The sequence below is a fragment of the Eptesicus fuscus genome, chromosome 10 (genome assembly GCF_027574615.1).
Source record: "Eptesicus fuscus isolate TK198812 chromosome 10, DD_ASM_mEF_20220401, whole genome shotgun sequence".
Taxonomy (NCBI): Eukaryota; Metazoa; Chordata; class Mammalia; order Chiroptera; family Vespertilionidae; genus Eptesicus; species Eptesicus fuscus.
In genome coordinates this window covers 38,581,394-38,595,901 of record NC_072482.1, presented here as the reverse complement: position 1 = coordinate 38,595,901, position 14,508 = coordinate 38,581,394, and the positions used below count along the sequence as shown (strand labels likewise).

The window sequence follows — 14,508 nt, the reverse complement described above, 5'->3', positions numbered from 1 at the left end:
AAAGGGAGGCTCAGTTTCCCTTTATGATAGAAGGGGTCCCTTGGAGGAGAGAAAAAAGTTCATTGATTTAGGAAACAGAAGAGAACTCCATAGGTCTAGGGAGTTCTAGAGAGAGGTTGAACTACTGGGTAACAGGAAACCCTAGGAAGAAGAGAAGATTTACTAGGTCCTTTGACTTGAAAAAAAAGCTTTTGTCTTTTTCAAAGACTTTATATACTTCTGACCTATATTTTATATAGTATTTTGTGTTTAAATTTAGCGTTATTTTATGTGTACTTCCTATGTAGTCATATAGTCTAAATATTTTAATCTCATTGCACTCATAGTTACATAGTGTATTTATTTAAACATTTCTAGTAAGTCATTTCCAGTTATTCCATATTAGAAAAAAATACAAATAAAACCATATTTTTTTTTCAGAGTCTTTCTTTGAGTCCTGGTTCTAAAATTGGAATTATTGGGTTATTATATGATTAGTTGTATGTATCTTTTTTATATTCCCAGGTTATTCTTTGAAAATATTACATTAATTTACAGTGTCACCTGCCCCACCAAACAGTGGGTTTTATGATCTTATTTTCCCCCCCTCATATTAGATAAGGCATTAGTTGCTTTATTTTGCTATGCCAAATGTTGTGCCAAACATTGGTTTGCTATTTGTATTTTTTTCTAATGGGAACTCTATTCATATATTAAGTAGTTTAATTTTCTAATTGTTTTAATCTTACTTATTGTCTTAGCCAATAAAAATATATTGGGGCATATAAAAATATATTGGGGTAGTTCGTATGTCATGTAAATCTAAATATACTTTCCCCGTTGTATGCAAGCCTATAAAAGAGGCAGGTTTAAACCGTCACGAGAGTGGGTGGGTGCTGCACAGGGGAGGATTAACATCAGGGAGCAAATCAGCTCGATGGCAGGGCTCTTGGCTGTCCTGTGAAGCTGGGAGTGCGGCAGAGATGCTGGAGATGATAATAAAAAAATAGTAACTTTTTTTAAATTTTATTTTTATTGATTCCAGAGAAGAAAGGAGAGAGAGAGAGAGAGATAAAAACATCAATATTGAGAAAGAATCATTAATCAGCTGCCTCCTGCATGCCCCCTCCTGGGGATCGAGACTGAAACCCAGGCATGTGCCCTGACTGGAATAGAACCTGGGACCTTTCAGTCCACAGGCCGACGTTCTATCCACTGAGCCAAACCGGCTAGGGCAAAAAATAGTAATATTTTATAAAAATAATAAGTATAAAGTCAAGTCATATCAAGAAATGGGCTAGAAATCAAAGCTAAACATCCTGCCCTCATCTCAGAGAACCAAAGCAACTGGAACATGCAGGCGGATCCCAGGCACCCCTGCCACTGACTGCTGGGTTCCTGTTCTTTAACCCACAAGAATGAAAATTGCTCAGGGTGAATGTACATTGAGAACAAGGACTCATCACCACTCCTTGTTTAAAAATGAGAGCAGTTATGCAGTGTGTGTGTGTGTGTGTGTGTGTAAACAACATATCCTCTTATAAACTTACTTTTTCCCCCACAAGGTATCTGTTGGTATATGTGGTGCAGATAATTTAAATAGCTTTAAAAAAAAATATCTCCCTCTAATGTGTGTTTCCCAATTTAAATACAATTTACTGAAATATTTTCTTTCTAGTCTCCAGAGAATACAGAGGGCAAGGATGGATCCAAAATAACTAAACAGGAGGTAAGTGTATCTTTGACATCCTGTATTCAGTTATGTAACTGGAATTTTTAATATTGTTATGATTGTCTGCATCTGAATGAATACTATTCCTGTACAAGGCTGTTGAGACTACATGAGCCAGGGAGTGTCACTGTGTAGTCTCCCTTGGCCTAGGTATATTTCAGTCGGTTCACAGATGAGTCATTTTCCACTTACTGTGTTGTTTATGTTTCTACCTGTGGGTCCTGCTGTCTTATTAAAGCAGATACTGAGAATTCCTTCTGGGCAAAAATCGAGATAATAGGTAAATTCATCAAGGAGAACAAAGTCTGCCTTTCACAGCAAGGAAATCAAAGACTGTTGATTTAATAAATTCTCTGCTCCAGTGAGTGAATTATATATTACTTTTTAGGTTCTGAAATTTGCCTAAGGAGTCATGTCTAAAGCCAAAAGCTATGGAAGGATACACAAGATGTCAAAATACTAAAAAGTTGGGTTTTTTAAATCAGAAAAAGTCTTAGGGCTTAGGATAGTTAATTAGGCAATAATTCAAAGAAGCTCTGTATTAATATACAGAAACCTCCAAACAGCTAGGATCTTGGAAGAAATGCTTGCATTTGACCTGCTGTGGTAATATCATGAACTTCTAAAGGAGATGGATGAAAAAGTAGCAAGTGACTTTTTGGTAACTATGGTGACAGTCATTCATTTTTGCACAGAGTTCGCAGTGTGTTGCAAAACTGCAGCTCTTAGTAATGAACTTATAAACTAAAATGGGTCGTGAGATAGATAAAAAACAATGTCTAGTTAAAGATTCTTTGATTGGGTGATTCATATTGTAGATAATAATCCAGAAGAGTTTATCATGGTAGTAAAATCTCTACAGAGGATTTGTACAAGGAAATTCATTCAGCCAAGTGGAAAACCTTTAACAGAATCTATAAAGAAATAATTTAAAAGCAAAACAAAACTGCCTATAACCACATCCCCACCATCCACCTACCGAGCATTCAGTCTAACAGTTTGAGAGGTGAAGTTTGTGATCCAAAATCAAGTCACTATACAAATGTTAGAACCAACCAAAAAATTATGAATGTTTGAATTTTCTTGAAAATGGAAAAATATAATCTGTAGGACAGTTGGCTAAGTGTAACGAACGTTAATGTTTTTAGATTTGGGCATGAAATGCATTTGGGTTTCTCCCTAGGGATTGCTATTGAAATTGATCTGTCAGTCAGAAAATCTAGAAACCACTGCACACAATAGATCTTGAATAGTGAAAACAGTCTTTTCGATCCTTCTTCACTAAAAGCAATAGCGCTGGTTAGAATATATGTAAAAGAATTTTGCTTATACAGCTGTCTCATACATATTGCTTTGGCCCTGGAATTTTTATTATTTATATTACAGGCACACCTCATTTTGTGATTCACTTTATTGGGCTTTGCAGATCTTGCATATTTTATAAATTGAAGGTTTATGGCAACTGTTGAAGGCTCAGATGATGATTCGCATCTTTTAGCAGTGAAGTATTTTTATTAAAATATGTACATTGTTTTTATAGGCATAATGTTATTGCACACTTAATAGACTGTAAACACAACTATTATATGGACTGGGAAATCAAAAACTTGTGCGACTCGCTTTACTGAGATATTTACTTTATTGAAGTGTTCTGAGAGGTATGCCTGTATTGTTATTTCTAACTTATTATTATTTTTAATATTCTATTTAATATCTTTATATGTATTATAGTATTGTTAACAAAAATATTTACTAGACAAGAGTCTACTTGTCATTTAAACTAAAACCAAATTAAAACTCATGATATCTCTTCAAGACATCAACACAATTGTTTGAAAAGTGAAAAGGTCAGTGGGTGAGTTAGTGATTTAGGGTTTAGGGTAAGAACTGTCAAACAGTTATTGATTGATTTTACCCCCACTGAATTGTTTAGATTTTCTAGTTAGGCCATTGAGTGTGCACGGCCCTGACTATAGCGAAGGGATCATTTTACCAAGGATTTAAAAAGCTTCTATTCCTTCCGTGATATTTGCAGGGTGTGGTTCAGCTTAGTATTTAGGCAATAAATGACCAAAACAATATATTACAGTCATTACACGTGGCCGTTTACAAAGCCCTTTTGCATACATTACTTTTTCTGAACCTTACAATAACCCTGAAATGAGAGCAAAACAGATTCATTCCTTGAAAGAACTGTATTGAGCACCCATATGCACCAAGTTCTGTTCTAGGCTCTGCAAGAGTCCTCAGTGAACAAAAGAAACAAAAATCTCTGCCTTCATCGAGCTTCCATTTTAGCAGGGGAGAGAGTAAAATAAAACAATGGGATATTTGCTATAAAGAAAAATAAAACAAGGGAAGGGGATAGCGAATGTCAGAGAAGTGCTGTTAGATCATAGGCAATGTTATTGTCTTCGTTTTCACTAATGCAAACAGTGTCCTCAAGAGACATAGATGATTTTCCCACGTGTCGCAACCCGTGAATTGCAGAACCAGGAAAGGTCCCGCTTCCAAGTCCTCTGTCCTCATGCCCCTCTTGTGGTAATCGTAACACTCTGAGCATCCAGTGCTTTTTCTCTGCTAAGGCGCTGATTTACATCTTTCCCTACCTCCCAGTTTTGCAAAGGTCATTTCTATTTAGTTCCTCATTTGTTTGGGGGAATTAAAAGCAGCTTGAACTTTGAGTTTTGTTCTAAAGTACCTGGTCAGGCTCAGGAGCATGAAGAAATCTCATAAAAAATAAACATATTTACAGATTCCAAAGGAATGACCCATATGCTTCAAGCAGTATTCAGCAAAGTCCAAAGATTCTACTTGAATCTAGCTATCTTTATCCCAGTGAACCTTGTCATAACAAGATTAGACTTTCATGTTGCTTTTGCCTCTAGGACATAAAAGTAAAAGAATCCATGTCTTTCAGAGTAGCCTTCACCAGAATTGTCTCCAACCCAGGGAATGATAAGCTAGTTAGTAAATGAATACTGAATAATTCCATTGTGACCAGCACCTATATACCACAGTGACAAATCCTCATCTTGTTCTGTAACTCTCTTGGTGACCTATCATTCTGAAAGCCTTCCTTCCTTCCTTGAGGACCATTCTTTTGGCCACTTTTCCCGAGGATTCACAATCAACAAATCGAGAGAAATTCTTACTATCTTTATTTCCATAGTGGTCCTGCCCAATAACCTGAGTCTCAAATGAATACTTCAAATTCGAGTGTTTCAAAGGGGAAAGAAATAGCAGTCTAGTCTATTTTATGTCTAATAAATATAGTCCAGTCATTTACAGATTTTAAGGCTATGAACGCTAGTAGAACTTTCCAGGAAGGTGCACACCAAGCATGTGAAACTCGCACATGTACCCAGTTCTGCTGATTGAGCGAAAGGTTCCTCTCAGCCTCCACTGTTTTCAGTGAAAGAGAAAATCTCTTCTGATGGTTCCCAGAAAGGAAAATTTAAGAAAATTCTTCTTCTTTTTTTTAATAGCATTGAAAGAAGAGCTGGTAAATTGTAGGCAGGAAGTCATAAAATGATTTTACAGTAAAAGATGTGCTTTTTAGAGATTAGTTACTTTAGACAGCCCAGAGAAACAAACTTTGTTTCTGCATTAATTTCCTAGGCTTTTGATTTTCCAGCTCCGGTACTGGACCTGGATTATAAAAGGGTAGGGAGCCTTTGCATCAGAGCAGCTCCCAGGCCCCGCAGAGCAGGGCTTTGGCTGGAATGTCTCTCTGGAAATCCCACAGGGCTCTCTGACATCACCCCGTCTCTTTGTGTGTTTGGGTGTTCACATTGGGAGGAAAGGAGCAATAGCAAATGTGGGGGAATTTTTCATGTGCTTTGGCCTCACTTCAGTGATTATCAGGACAGCGAGTTGGTTAGGGAGGCAGTGATGAGTAATGCTTAACATATTTAGCCCCTTTCAGGCCCTACACTGAATAGGACCTGACTGAGTGCAGGCATACATCGGAGACATTGCAGGTTTGGTTCTAGACCACAAAGCAAATATAATAAAGCAAGTCATATGAGTTTTCTTGTTTCCCAGTGCATATAAAAGTTATATTTACACCCTGGCTGGGTGGCTCATGATTGGAGCGTTGTCCCATGCACCAAAAGGTAGTGTGTTCGATTCTTGGTCAGGGCACACACCTAGGTTGCTGGTTCAATCCCCGGTCAGGGCTTATACAGGAGGCAACCAATCAATGTTTCTCTCTCTCTCTAAAAATCAAAATATATCCTCAGGTGAGGATTTTTTTTTAAAGTTATATTTACACTATACTGTCATGTGTTAAGTGTGCAAGAGCATTATGCCTAAAAAACAACGTACAGACCTTAATTTTAAGAGACTTCATTGCTAAAAATGCTAGCCATCACTGGAGCCTTCAGGGAGTCATAATCTTTGTGCTGGTCGAGGGTCTTGCCTTGCTGTTCATGACAACAGTCGTCTGTGAAGTGCAGTAAGATGAGGTGGTGACCTTAGCACCCCTCCCAAGTGCACACTTGCTGCACATTTCTAGTGTCCACCTCCACGTTTATTGAGGGCCCAGCAGGCACTGGAGCTCCTGTTAGAGAGGAAGGTCCTGTGCAGGAGGGGCACAGGCGTGAGACAGATGAGGCGAACAGTGCAGTGAGGCCAGCGTGGTACACAAGTGGAGAGGGAACCACAAGGTCTGTTCACCCTCTTTAGCGTAGAGGCTGCCACGTTTCCTCTCCTAGACTATCTTTCTAAGCACTTTCATGCTGAGTTGGCCTTACTGTGAGACAGTGGGAGTAGTTCTTGAGGCCACACAGAAGCATCAAAGCTGAGCTCTGTTTGGTAATTGCCAGGTGCTCCTTGCTCCTCCATGCTCTGACTCTGCGTTGAAGAACAACTCACCACGTGCTGCCCGGTTTAACTGATAATGTTGCCTTTCCTTCCATAATACCAATTTATGCAACTCCCCACCCTGGGAAAGGCATCACAGGATTTGGGTTCTGGTTCCAGTGACACGTGGTGCATTGTCATGATACCCCTAACAGACACGGTGGTGTTCCCCGGGGAGCATCTGACACAGGCAGGCCCCTGTGCTGTTAGGATGCCCAGCGGTACATCCCCTTTCCCTATGCAGTGAACATATCACAGCCACCACTTAACCTGCACAGCCCCCTAGTCCCGGCTCATTCTGCTGGCCGCCTGAAGTCCAGCTCTGATCTTTCCTTGAGACCCCAGGGTTAAAACTATTCATGAAGGCTCTGGCCCTTCATTTTTTCTGTAGTTTAAAGAAAGATGAGTTTAGCTTCCTGTGGCTATTTTCAGCAAGAAATTTCTTAGATGTAGAGATGGCAAGAAATATTTCTTCCAGTTTGGCCTGACCAGCTGACCTAGACTGACCTCAGCACAACTTCAAGGATTTCATGATTCTTTGCACTCATGGCATGGGCTGCTACTGATCATTTTTGCTAACTTCCTTAAAGAATTATTTGAAACATTTAAGCTATTGGAATGAGGAAAAGTCTGCATAAGGCAGCAAGAATTAGGAAAAAGCTTGAGTTCATTTTTTGAGCAAATGTTATTGTGCACTTACAATATGTTAAGTGGCATATTATTCTACTAGAGCTAGAGCAGGGAATAAAACAGACACAAAGCGTGGAGTGTTTACTTCTAGGACGTGTAAAGAAAGGCAGTCGTACTTTTAGAATGTGAAATCCCTTGGGGAGCCATCTTTTGCTGGTGGTAAGTGGAATATCAATTCTGTGTGCTTATTTCTAAAATGCCTGGAAGTGTTCTGTTATTTTAAGTTTTCTTTGCCATCTTATTTGCTAACTTGCACCATCACTGAAGAAGAAAAGATTTCCTGAAACACATCATTCTCAGCACAGTTTCTCTCTAAATTCAATAAACTTCCAAAATAAAGGAAAAGATTAGTGAGACTATTTAAATCTTTAAACATATACATTTAGTAGAGACATAAATGTGTTTATTTTGTTTCAGGTTAAAGGAAACATTTGTCATTAACTGCCTAAGATTTGTTGTCATTCTCTTTTCTAACGTAGTAACAAGGCCGGGTCCTCCTATTATTTTGGTTTCTACACAATTATATAAGTCTCTTGTATTAACTTACAAGCTTTAGTTCCATTTGTAAGGAACAAGAGTCACACTGGAAGCTAGTTCTTAAATAGCACCTCAATGTTCCCGCTGTCAATTTTATCACAAAAGTAGAGATTATGAAAAGTAGAGATTATGGTTCGGAGCCTAAACACATCTTCCTTTTCTTTCCTTAGTCGCCACGCCCTAGTCGGTAGAGGCCATTTCTTTGCCCACACCCCTTCAGAAACTTCCTCTTGAGCATTAGGGTGCCCAGAGTGACTGTACTCACCTGGAGAGCGTGATGGGAGCCATACATTACATTCTTTCAACAAATATAAGATATCAAGAAAGAATTTTTAAAAATCAACTTGGTTGTATATAATTGTTGCAGGAGGAGTTACTGGGCCAGATTTCCCACTCATGAGTGGGAATGAGGTTCTTGGGGTACTGCTGAAATACGCATTTTTCAGAAGCCCCCAGGGGAGGATGGGGTGTGGAAAAGGCCTTATTTGCATGAAGTTACTTTTCTTGGGTTCCAAAGTCCCTGCCCTTAAGCCAGTCCTGGAAAAGGTGCAGCTGGGAGTGCAGCAAAGCCAAAAGTAAGGCCAGTGTCCAGAGCTTTCGTTCCATGTTGCTACTGGGTGTGGTTCAGCATCCAAGCTAATTAAAGTCCAGGTTCAGTCCGTTGTGTAGTCCCAGATGGCCATGAGCCACATGGACACAGGGGAGCGCACCCGCTGCCACGGGAGAGCCCGGAACCCCGCGCACCAGAGAGAAAGAGAGTGAACTTCCTTTGGTTGGAATCTTCAGTTCCCCCCGCCCCCCAAGCACTGGCAGTGGCCACGCCCATCTGACCACTGACGAGATTCCAGGTGTGACTGACAGGCAAGTGCCTTCCCACGTCACTCAGACCTTACTGGGCATGCGTCTATCCAGTCTTCCCTTGCCTCCTTTCCTGTTAAATAATAACCAGGTTATTACAATGGCATCATAATCATCAAAAATATGTCTTTTTCCATTCCCTTTGTAGCCCACAAGACGGTCTGCCAGGTTGTCAGCGGTGAGTACTCTAGAACCCCTGGTATTAGCTCCTCTGAGTCCGTGTTCCCCGTGTCCAGAGCAGAGCAGCAGAAGGAAGCTTCCCTTGAGTTTTTCATGTGCTTTTTGGAAATTACGTGGGTCACAGCATATAGCAAATTCAACCATTGTTGCCAAGCAATTCCCTTGATCAGATGTGTCCGTGAAAAACAGTGCCCAGCCCCATTACCAAGAATATAAAGCTCAGGAAGTTGTTTGACATTGCTAGATTTCTGAAACAAAACAAGTACATTAAGCAAAGTCATAGCCTATGATGTGCTAAAGTGGACAAGAATTCTGATTCTCTGTCTACAACTCATACTTTAGTCAAAGTGTTCTGAAAGTTATCTGACTCCATATGCTTTAGCCTCATTCCAGAACTAGAGAATCCTTGAAAAAGGAATGATTCCACTTTGCCACTTGGAGTCTGTCTTTGTGGGCCAGGCCCAGGGAAGAGGTGAGGGTTCGATCAGTAAAGCAGGGATGGCAGGTGTGCCAGGCCTCGGTGGTGAGCATTTTCCAGCTCTTCTCACCACACTGGGCTCCTCGCTGGCTCTTGTGCTCCTCCCTGTTGCTGCTGATTGGTGTCCGGTCTTCATTCTGCGAAGACAGGTCAGCCTGGCTCTCTGGTTAAAATACCAGCAGCCCACACTGCCCACTGAGATGTAAGGGAAAGGCTTTGACCTCAGCTGACAGCTTATATCCCCATACTAGATCATACAGGAGCTGCAAGCTCCTTTGGCCTTTGAGGAAGCATGGCATTCATCCTCCACCAACACCCGTGCCTGGCACAGGTTAGGAAATCAAAGCGGAAATGGATATTAGGACCGGTCACAGATCCAGAAGTGTAACTGGGTTTGAGTTGAGTGAGCCAGTGTTTCACACGAGTCCCAGCCTAAAGAAGTGGTATCAGAGGGAGAGCTGGGAGGTGCGGTTGTGTGTGTACAGTTATTCCAGATTCTCCCGAAACCCCTCAAAGATGGTGTGCTCTGTCTCAGAGTAACTTCCAGCGAGGCTCGGGCATTAGTTTAAACTCTCTTTAGCTTAACTATAGATTTTACTGAAAACCATTGTATTCCATGGATCTCTAGCGCATTAAGGGGATAGACCTTGTAAGTCACATAATACCCAAAACTTAGAAACCTCGTCATTTCCTGTCCCATCAAAACACGTGAATGCTGAGTTGGGGGTGGGGGGTGGGGGGAGGCTGTCTTACAGAAATACTAGAAAGGGAAATTCTTCGCTATGAATTGAGAAAACAAGTGTATATTAATACAATATATCAAAGCTAAAAATAAAACTTAAAATCCTGACAGTTTGGGGGCCATGCAAGCTGCTGTATTTGGGGAACAGACACAGATTTAGAGTGGTAAGAAGATGAATAAAAACATTCCTGACTTTTCAAGCTCAGTTTTCTTTTTTCATTTGAAAGGTCATGTCTAACAGCCCACCCTTCAGGAATTGAACTGTCTACAATTTTACTTTATGCCCTTGATGAAAAGGGCCAGATTCAGTATGAACCCGAAACACCTAGAGGCCTTGGGGAGGAACGTGTATTTTTCTCCACAGCGGGAGACCCTGGCCAGTGTTTTCTATTAAAAAACCATCCCCCCTAGTGCCAGGAGAGATGTACATGTATTTTTTCCTAGCTGAATGAGAGAAATATTTACCCTAAAATAGCTATAGAAAACTAGAGGTCTACACTGGTTATTTCCCCCGGCGTCCTCATGTGCCGCCGGCTCTCAGGGCCCTGTGTGGAGGGGACCACAGGGCACGCCGGCACTGCTCACGGGAATGGGAAGGAGAACCATATGAGGCAACAGAAACATAGTTGCCTCGTGGGCTCTCTGGTTAATGCGATCTGTGAAAAATCTTAAACTTCGGGGGCTAGCAATAGACATTTCCTCATTACAATCATGTCCTTAACAGGAAACTCTAGGGGCAAAATGAGCCAGCATCTGGGTGGGCAGGAGATTCTGTTCACCTCGAGCTGGCATTGGAGACGATGCAAGTAAGAGGGTGCTTGGCTCCAGGACTTGAAATCTACATCAGAGGTGAAAGGGTTTGGAAAGGATTTTGAAATCCTTCCCAGGCAGCAGTCTTCATTACCGGATGGGCTTTGCCTGTGATTATGCTGTGACTCCTAGACTGTTGGGAAGGCTAGTGTGACCGAATTCATTGAGTCATTTGGCCGAGAGCCTGAGTCATTCCTCCTGCTGCTGTGCTGTGATAAAAGGAAGTACCAGGCATCAGAGATAGAAGCTTAACCTGTTCCCGGAGAAGAGCTATTCTGGACTCGGGAATAATGAGTCGGCTTTTAAATCTCACCTGCCGTTCACTTGAGGGCCCAGATGAAAGTAGTTATGAAATTGCAGAGAGTTTTATGCTGTTAGCTGATGCTGAAAATAGAACGAAATATTTTTTAAATGAACAAAATCATAGTCAAAATGCACTGTTGTCTTTTGTAGCCTTTCTGTGTCTTTCTGGTTTAGTTGTGTGTTGTTGTTGTTGTTGTTGTTTTTTTGGGGGGGGGGCGTTGTACTGAGGGTTGCCTTTGTCAGCATTCACATAATTTAATTTGTCTTTGCAGAAACCTGCTCCACCAAAACCTGAACCTAAAGCAAGAAAAGCATCTGCTAAGGTAAGAGGTGCTCCCACTCCCACTTCAGCTTTTTAAACAATGAATAAATTATAATTTCATATCCAAAAGTCATCTGAGGAAAGATCACATGTAATGCGTCAGGCTAAATGTACTGACTGAAAACCTGTAACCCTGCTACAGGCTTTCTCAACAGGCGTGAAGCACAGTTTAATGCTTTTACCAGCTGGTCAGTAAAGCGAAGAAAGCCAGCGAACGACGCTCTGGGAAGCCTCGTGTCCGTGGGGGTTTGGTACTTCCTCGGGAGCATGCTGTTCACACGGTGCTCAGAAGGGTGGTCCTGGCCGTGGGCGGTCCTACTGCCGAGAGCGGAGGACCTCGGGAAAGGGCTCCTGACTCCACATCACTGGTCTTCGTCGGCCAGTCTGATAACTCATAATAATCACCTAATGACTAAAACCAGCAAACATTTATATGGCCCTGTCCAATGCCAGACCCTGTTCTGATTGCTTTCCTCATATAACCCTCACATCAGTCCTACTGATGTAGGTACCAATAGCCCGTGTTGCCGATGAGGAAACTAAAGCACAGAAACTGACCCAACCTGGCTTTTCTCTACTCTGCCCTTCAGAGCATTGTCCCGTCTTGTGGACTGTTTGAAACTCTGTGTGCTGTGGGGTGAACAGGTGATGCCGAAGCAGCGCTCACTTCTGTAGCTTGGTCTTAAAACTAGGATCTGGGTCTTCATTTTCAAGTTCTCTCTCAGCTCTCTAGTCACTCAAGCCCGTGTCCCCACGTGAGGTGTTTCATGTGCTGGGTTCTTCCCTGGCTTTGCCTCATCCTTCACCAGCTGCTGCTGTTCTCTCCGTGCCAGAACCACCTCCCACCTCATCAGGAGAGGAGGTCCACCAAACAAAAACACGAGGGGGATCATCGTGTTTTCGCAGAAGGAAAGGTCCAATGGACTCTAAGCAGCCTGTTAACATTTTCAGAGACTCCGCAGAACTCAGTTGATGCCCAGAAAAACTGGGTTCTCCTTTTCCCCCCAAAAGCCACCGAGTTGGCCATGGTTGTGCTTTACCTTGTGTTTGGACGGGGACTGACTTATTTTAGCTAACAGCACACCGTGTCTAACATACTCTGTCTGTGCTTTGATCCTCCGTTAGAAAGAACCTGGAACAAAGATTAACAAAGGTGCTAAAGGGAAGAAGGAGGAGAAGCAGGAAGCTGGAAAGGAAGGTACTGCACCATCTGAAAATGGTGAAACTAAAGTTGAAGAGGTACTTTGCATAAATACCTCCCACTGATTGAATCAGTGTCTTGAGAAATTGCTGGATCCTTCAGCTGCTGGTAGCATGTTCTTAATGTCTCTTTTCATTGCCTGTAATGTTATTGCAGATCCACATCTCTCGCTCAACTGTTAGTGTCTCAGCCTCCAGAGGTACCCCACCCAGCACACTGTCAGTAAAGGGGCAGATTGAAACAGTGAGAGTTAAGGGTACAGTAGAAAATTCTGCATGTTTGCAGTGACTAGAATCAGATAGTGGTGTGGTGCTGTTTCTTCGGAGCAGTGGGAGCTTGCAGGGAAAGCTTCTGCGGTCGTTGGAAAAGCAGAAAGCAATAAATGCAGCAAAGTGTTTGCGTAATATATTCCTGCCTTGTCTGTTTCACACCCAGAGTTGAAATAGGTTTTGTGGGTAGAGCTGCTAAAAAACAGATGTTCTAAAGTGTGTGTGTTGGCAGGGTGGACTTTTATTTGGCTTATAGTCGTTTTAATAGTAACTATATTTTTTCCCCCTTTTTTCCCCCACAGGTACAGAAAACTGAATCTGTAGATAACGAGGGAGAATGAATTGTCATGAAAACTTGGGGTTGATTTTATGTACCTCTTGGGACAACTTTTAAAAGCTATTTTTACCAAGTTTTTGTAAATGCTAATTTTTTAGAACTCAACTAGTTGGCATACAAAAATATATAAGGATGGACATTTTACCTTCTTATAATACATCTTTTTGGAGATTTCCATCATCCTCAAGTCAAATAAATTTAACATTGGAAGCTGTGTGTAAAATTGATTCAGCATTCCATGCATTCGCTTTAAAAATGTAGTCCTGTGCATACTGTGGTGTTTTTACTGTGCATATTTGAATTTTTCATGCAGTTTTTCTAGAGCAATAATCAGTGGTGCTTTTGTACCTAGGTTTATGTGATTTTAATGAAACATGGATAGTTGTGGCCACCTGCTGACTATTTGTGGTTTAAAATAAAAAGGTGTTCTTGCCTGCAAAATACCTGCTTCTTAGTGTTTTCACTAAATTTAGGCAGTGTTTCATTTTTGCAGAAGATGTACAGAGTTTCTGCAGTCTGTGCCCTGAGGGCATCTCTAATAAGTCAAGTAGAATTGTTTCTTAATTTTCTGGCATTTAAAAATGCCACTATTTTAATAAAGTCATCTGTGAGTGCCAGTGTGGAATCACATCTAAAACACTTCATACCCGAAGTGGCCTGCAATGATTACCATATATAAAACAATAAGACACCACTTTGTTTGAAGTCCTTGTAAGCAGATAGTGTTCTGCTAAACCAGAACTTGTGAAAAACCATAACTCAGGCTCATCCTTGAAAAGTCCCCACTTTCAAAATAATACTGAGTCACATTCTTTGAGGACTTCGCAGCTTTGAAAACACTTACCCAGCGTGACCACATTTCAGCCTTGGAGCAGCCTGAGAAAGGAGTTGGCATAGGTATTATTAGAGCTCCTTTCTAGGCTAAGAAATAGGGACATGGAGAGTATGTGACTTACTTCAGGCCCATGGGAAGAAGAAAAACAGAACTTGAACCTGGTCTCTTGAATTTTATACGTAGTGTCTATTTTAGTCTGTTCAAGCTGCTGTGACAAAATATGACAGACTGGGTAGCTTATAAACAACAGAAACTTCTCTCTCACGGTGTGGAGGCTGTGAGTCCGAGATCAGGGTGCCATTCAGTAGGGTGCGGGTCCTCTTCCAGATCGCAGACTTCTCATTGTATCCTCAGGCGGCAGAAGGGGCC

General features: G+C 41.6%; 1 protein-coding gene across 4 annotated transcripts in view; it reads left to right on the top strand.

The window, feature by feature from the left end:
* Positions 1-13,877, top strand: part of HMGN3 (high mobility group nucleosomal binding domain 3) — a 31,294-nt gene extending 17,417 nt beyond the window's left edge. The window contains exons 2-7 of one of the 4 annotated variants that reach the window (XM_028158924.2): positions 1,658-1,708; positions 8,811-8,840; positions 11,448-11,498; positions 12,623-12,736; positions 12,855-12,941; positions 13,270-13,877. In XM_028158924.2, the coding sequence (XP_028014725.1) occupies positions 1,658-1,708; positions 8,811-8,840; positions 11,448-11,498; positions 12,623-12,736; positions 12,855-12,941; positions 13,270-13,308 (372 nt within the window). In that variant the 3' untranslated portion in view covers positions 13,309-13,877. Of the gene's footprint in view, positions 1-1,657; positions 1,709-8,810; positions 8,841-11,447; positions 11,499-12,622; positions 12,737-12,854; positions 12,948-13,269 lie in introns of all 4 variants that reach the window. The other 3 variants (XM_008142739.3, XM_028159017.2, XM_008142816.3) reach the window with 3 other exon arrangements.
* Positions 13,878-14,508: the final 631 nt, after the last annotated feature.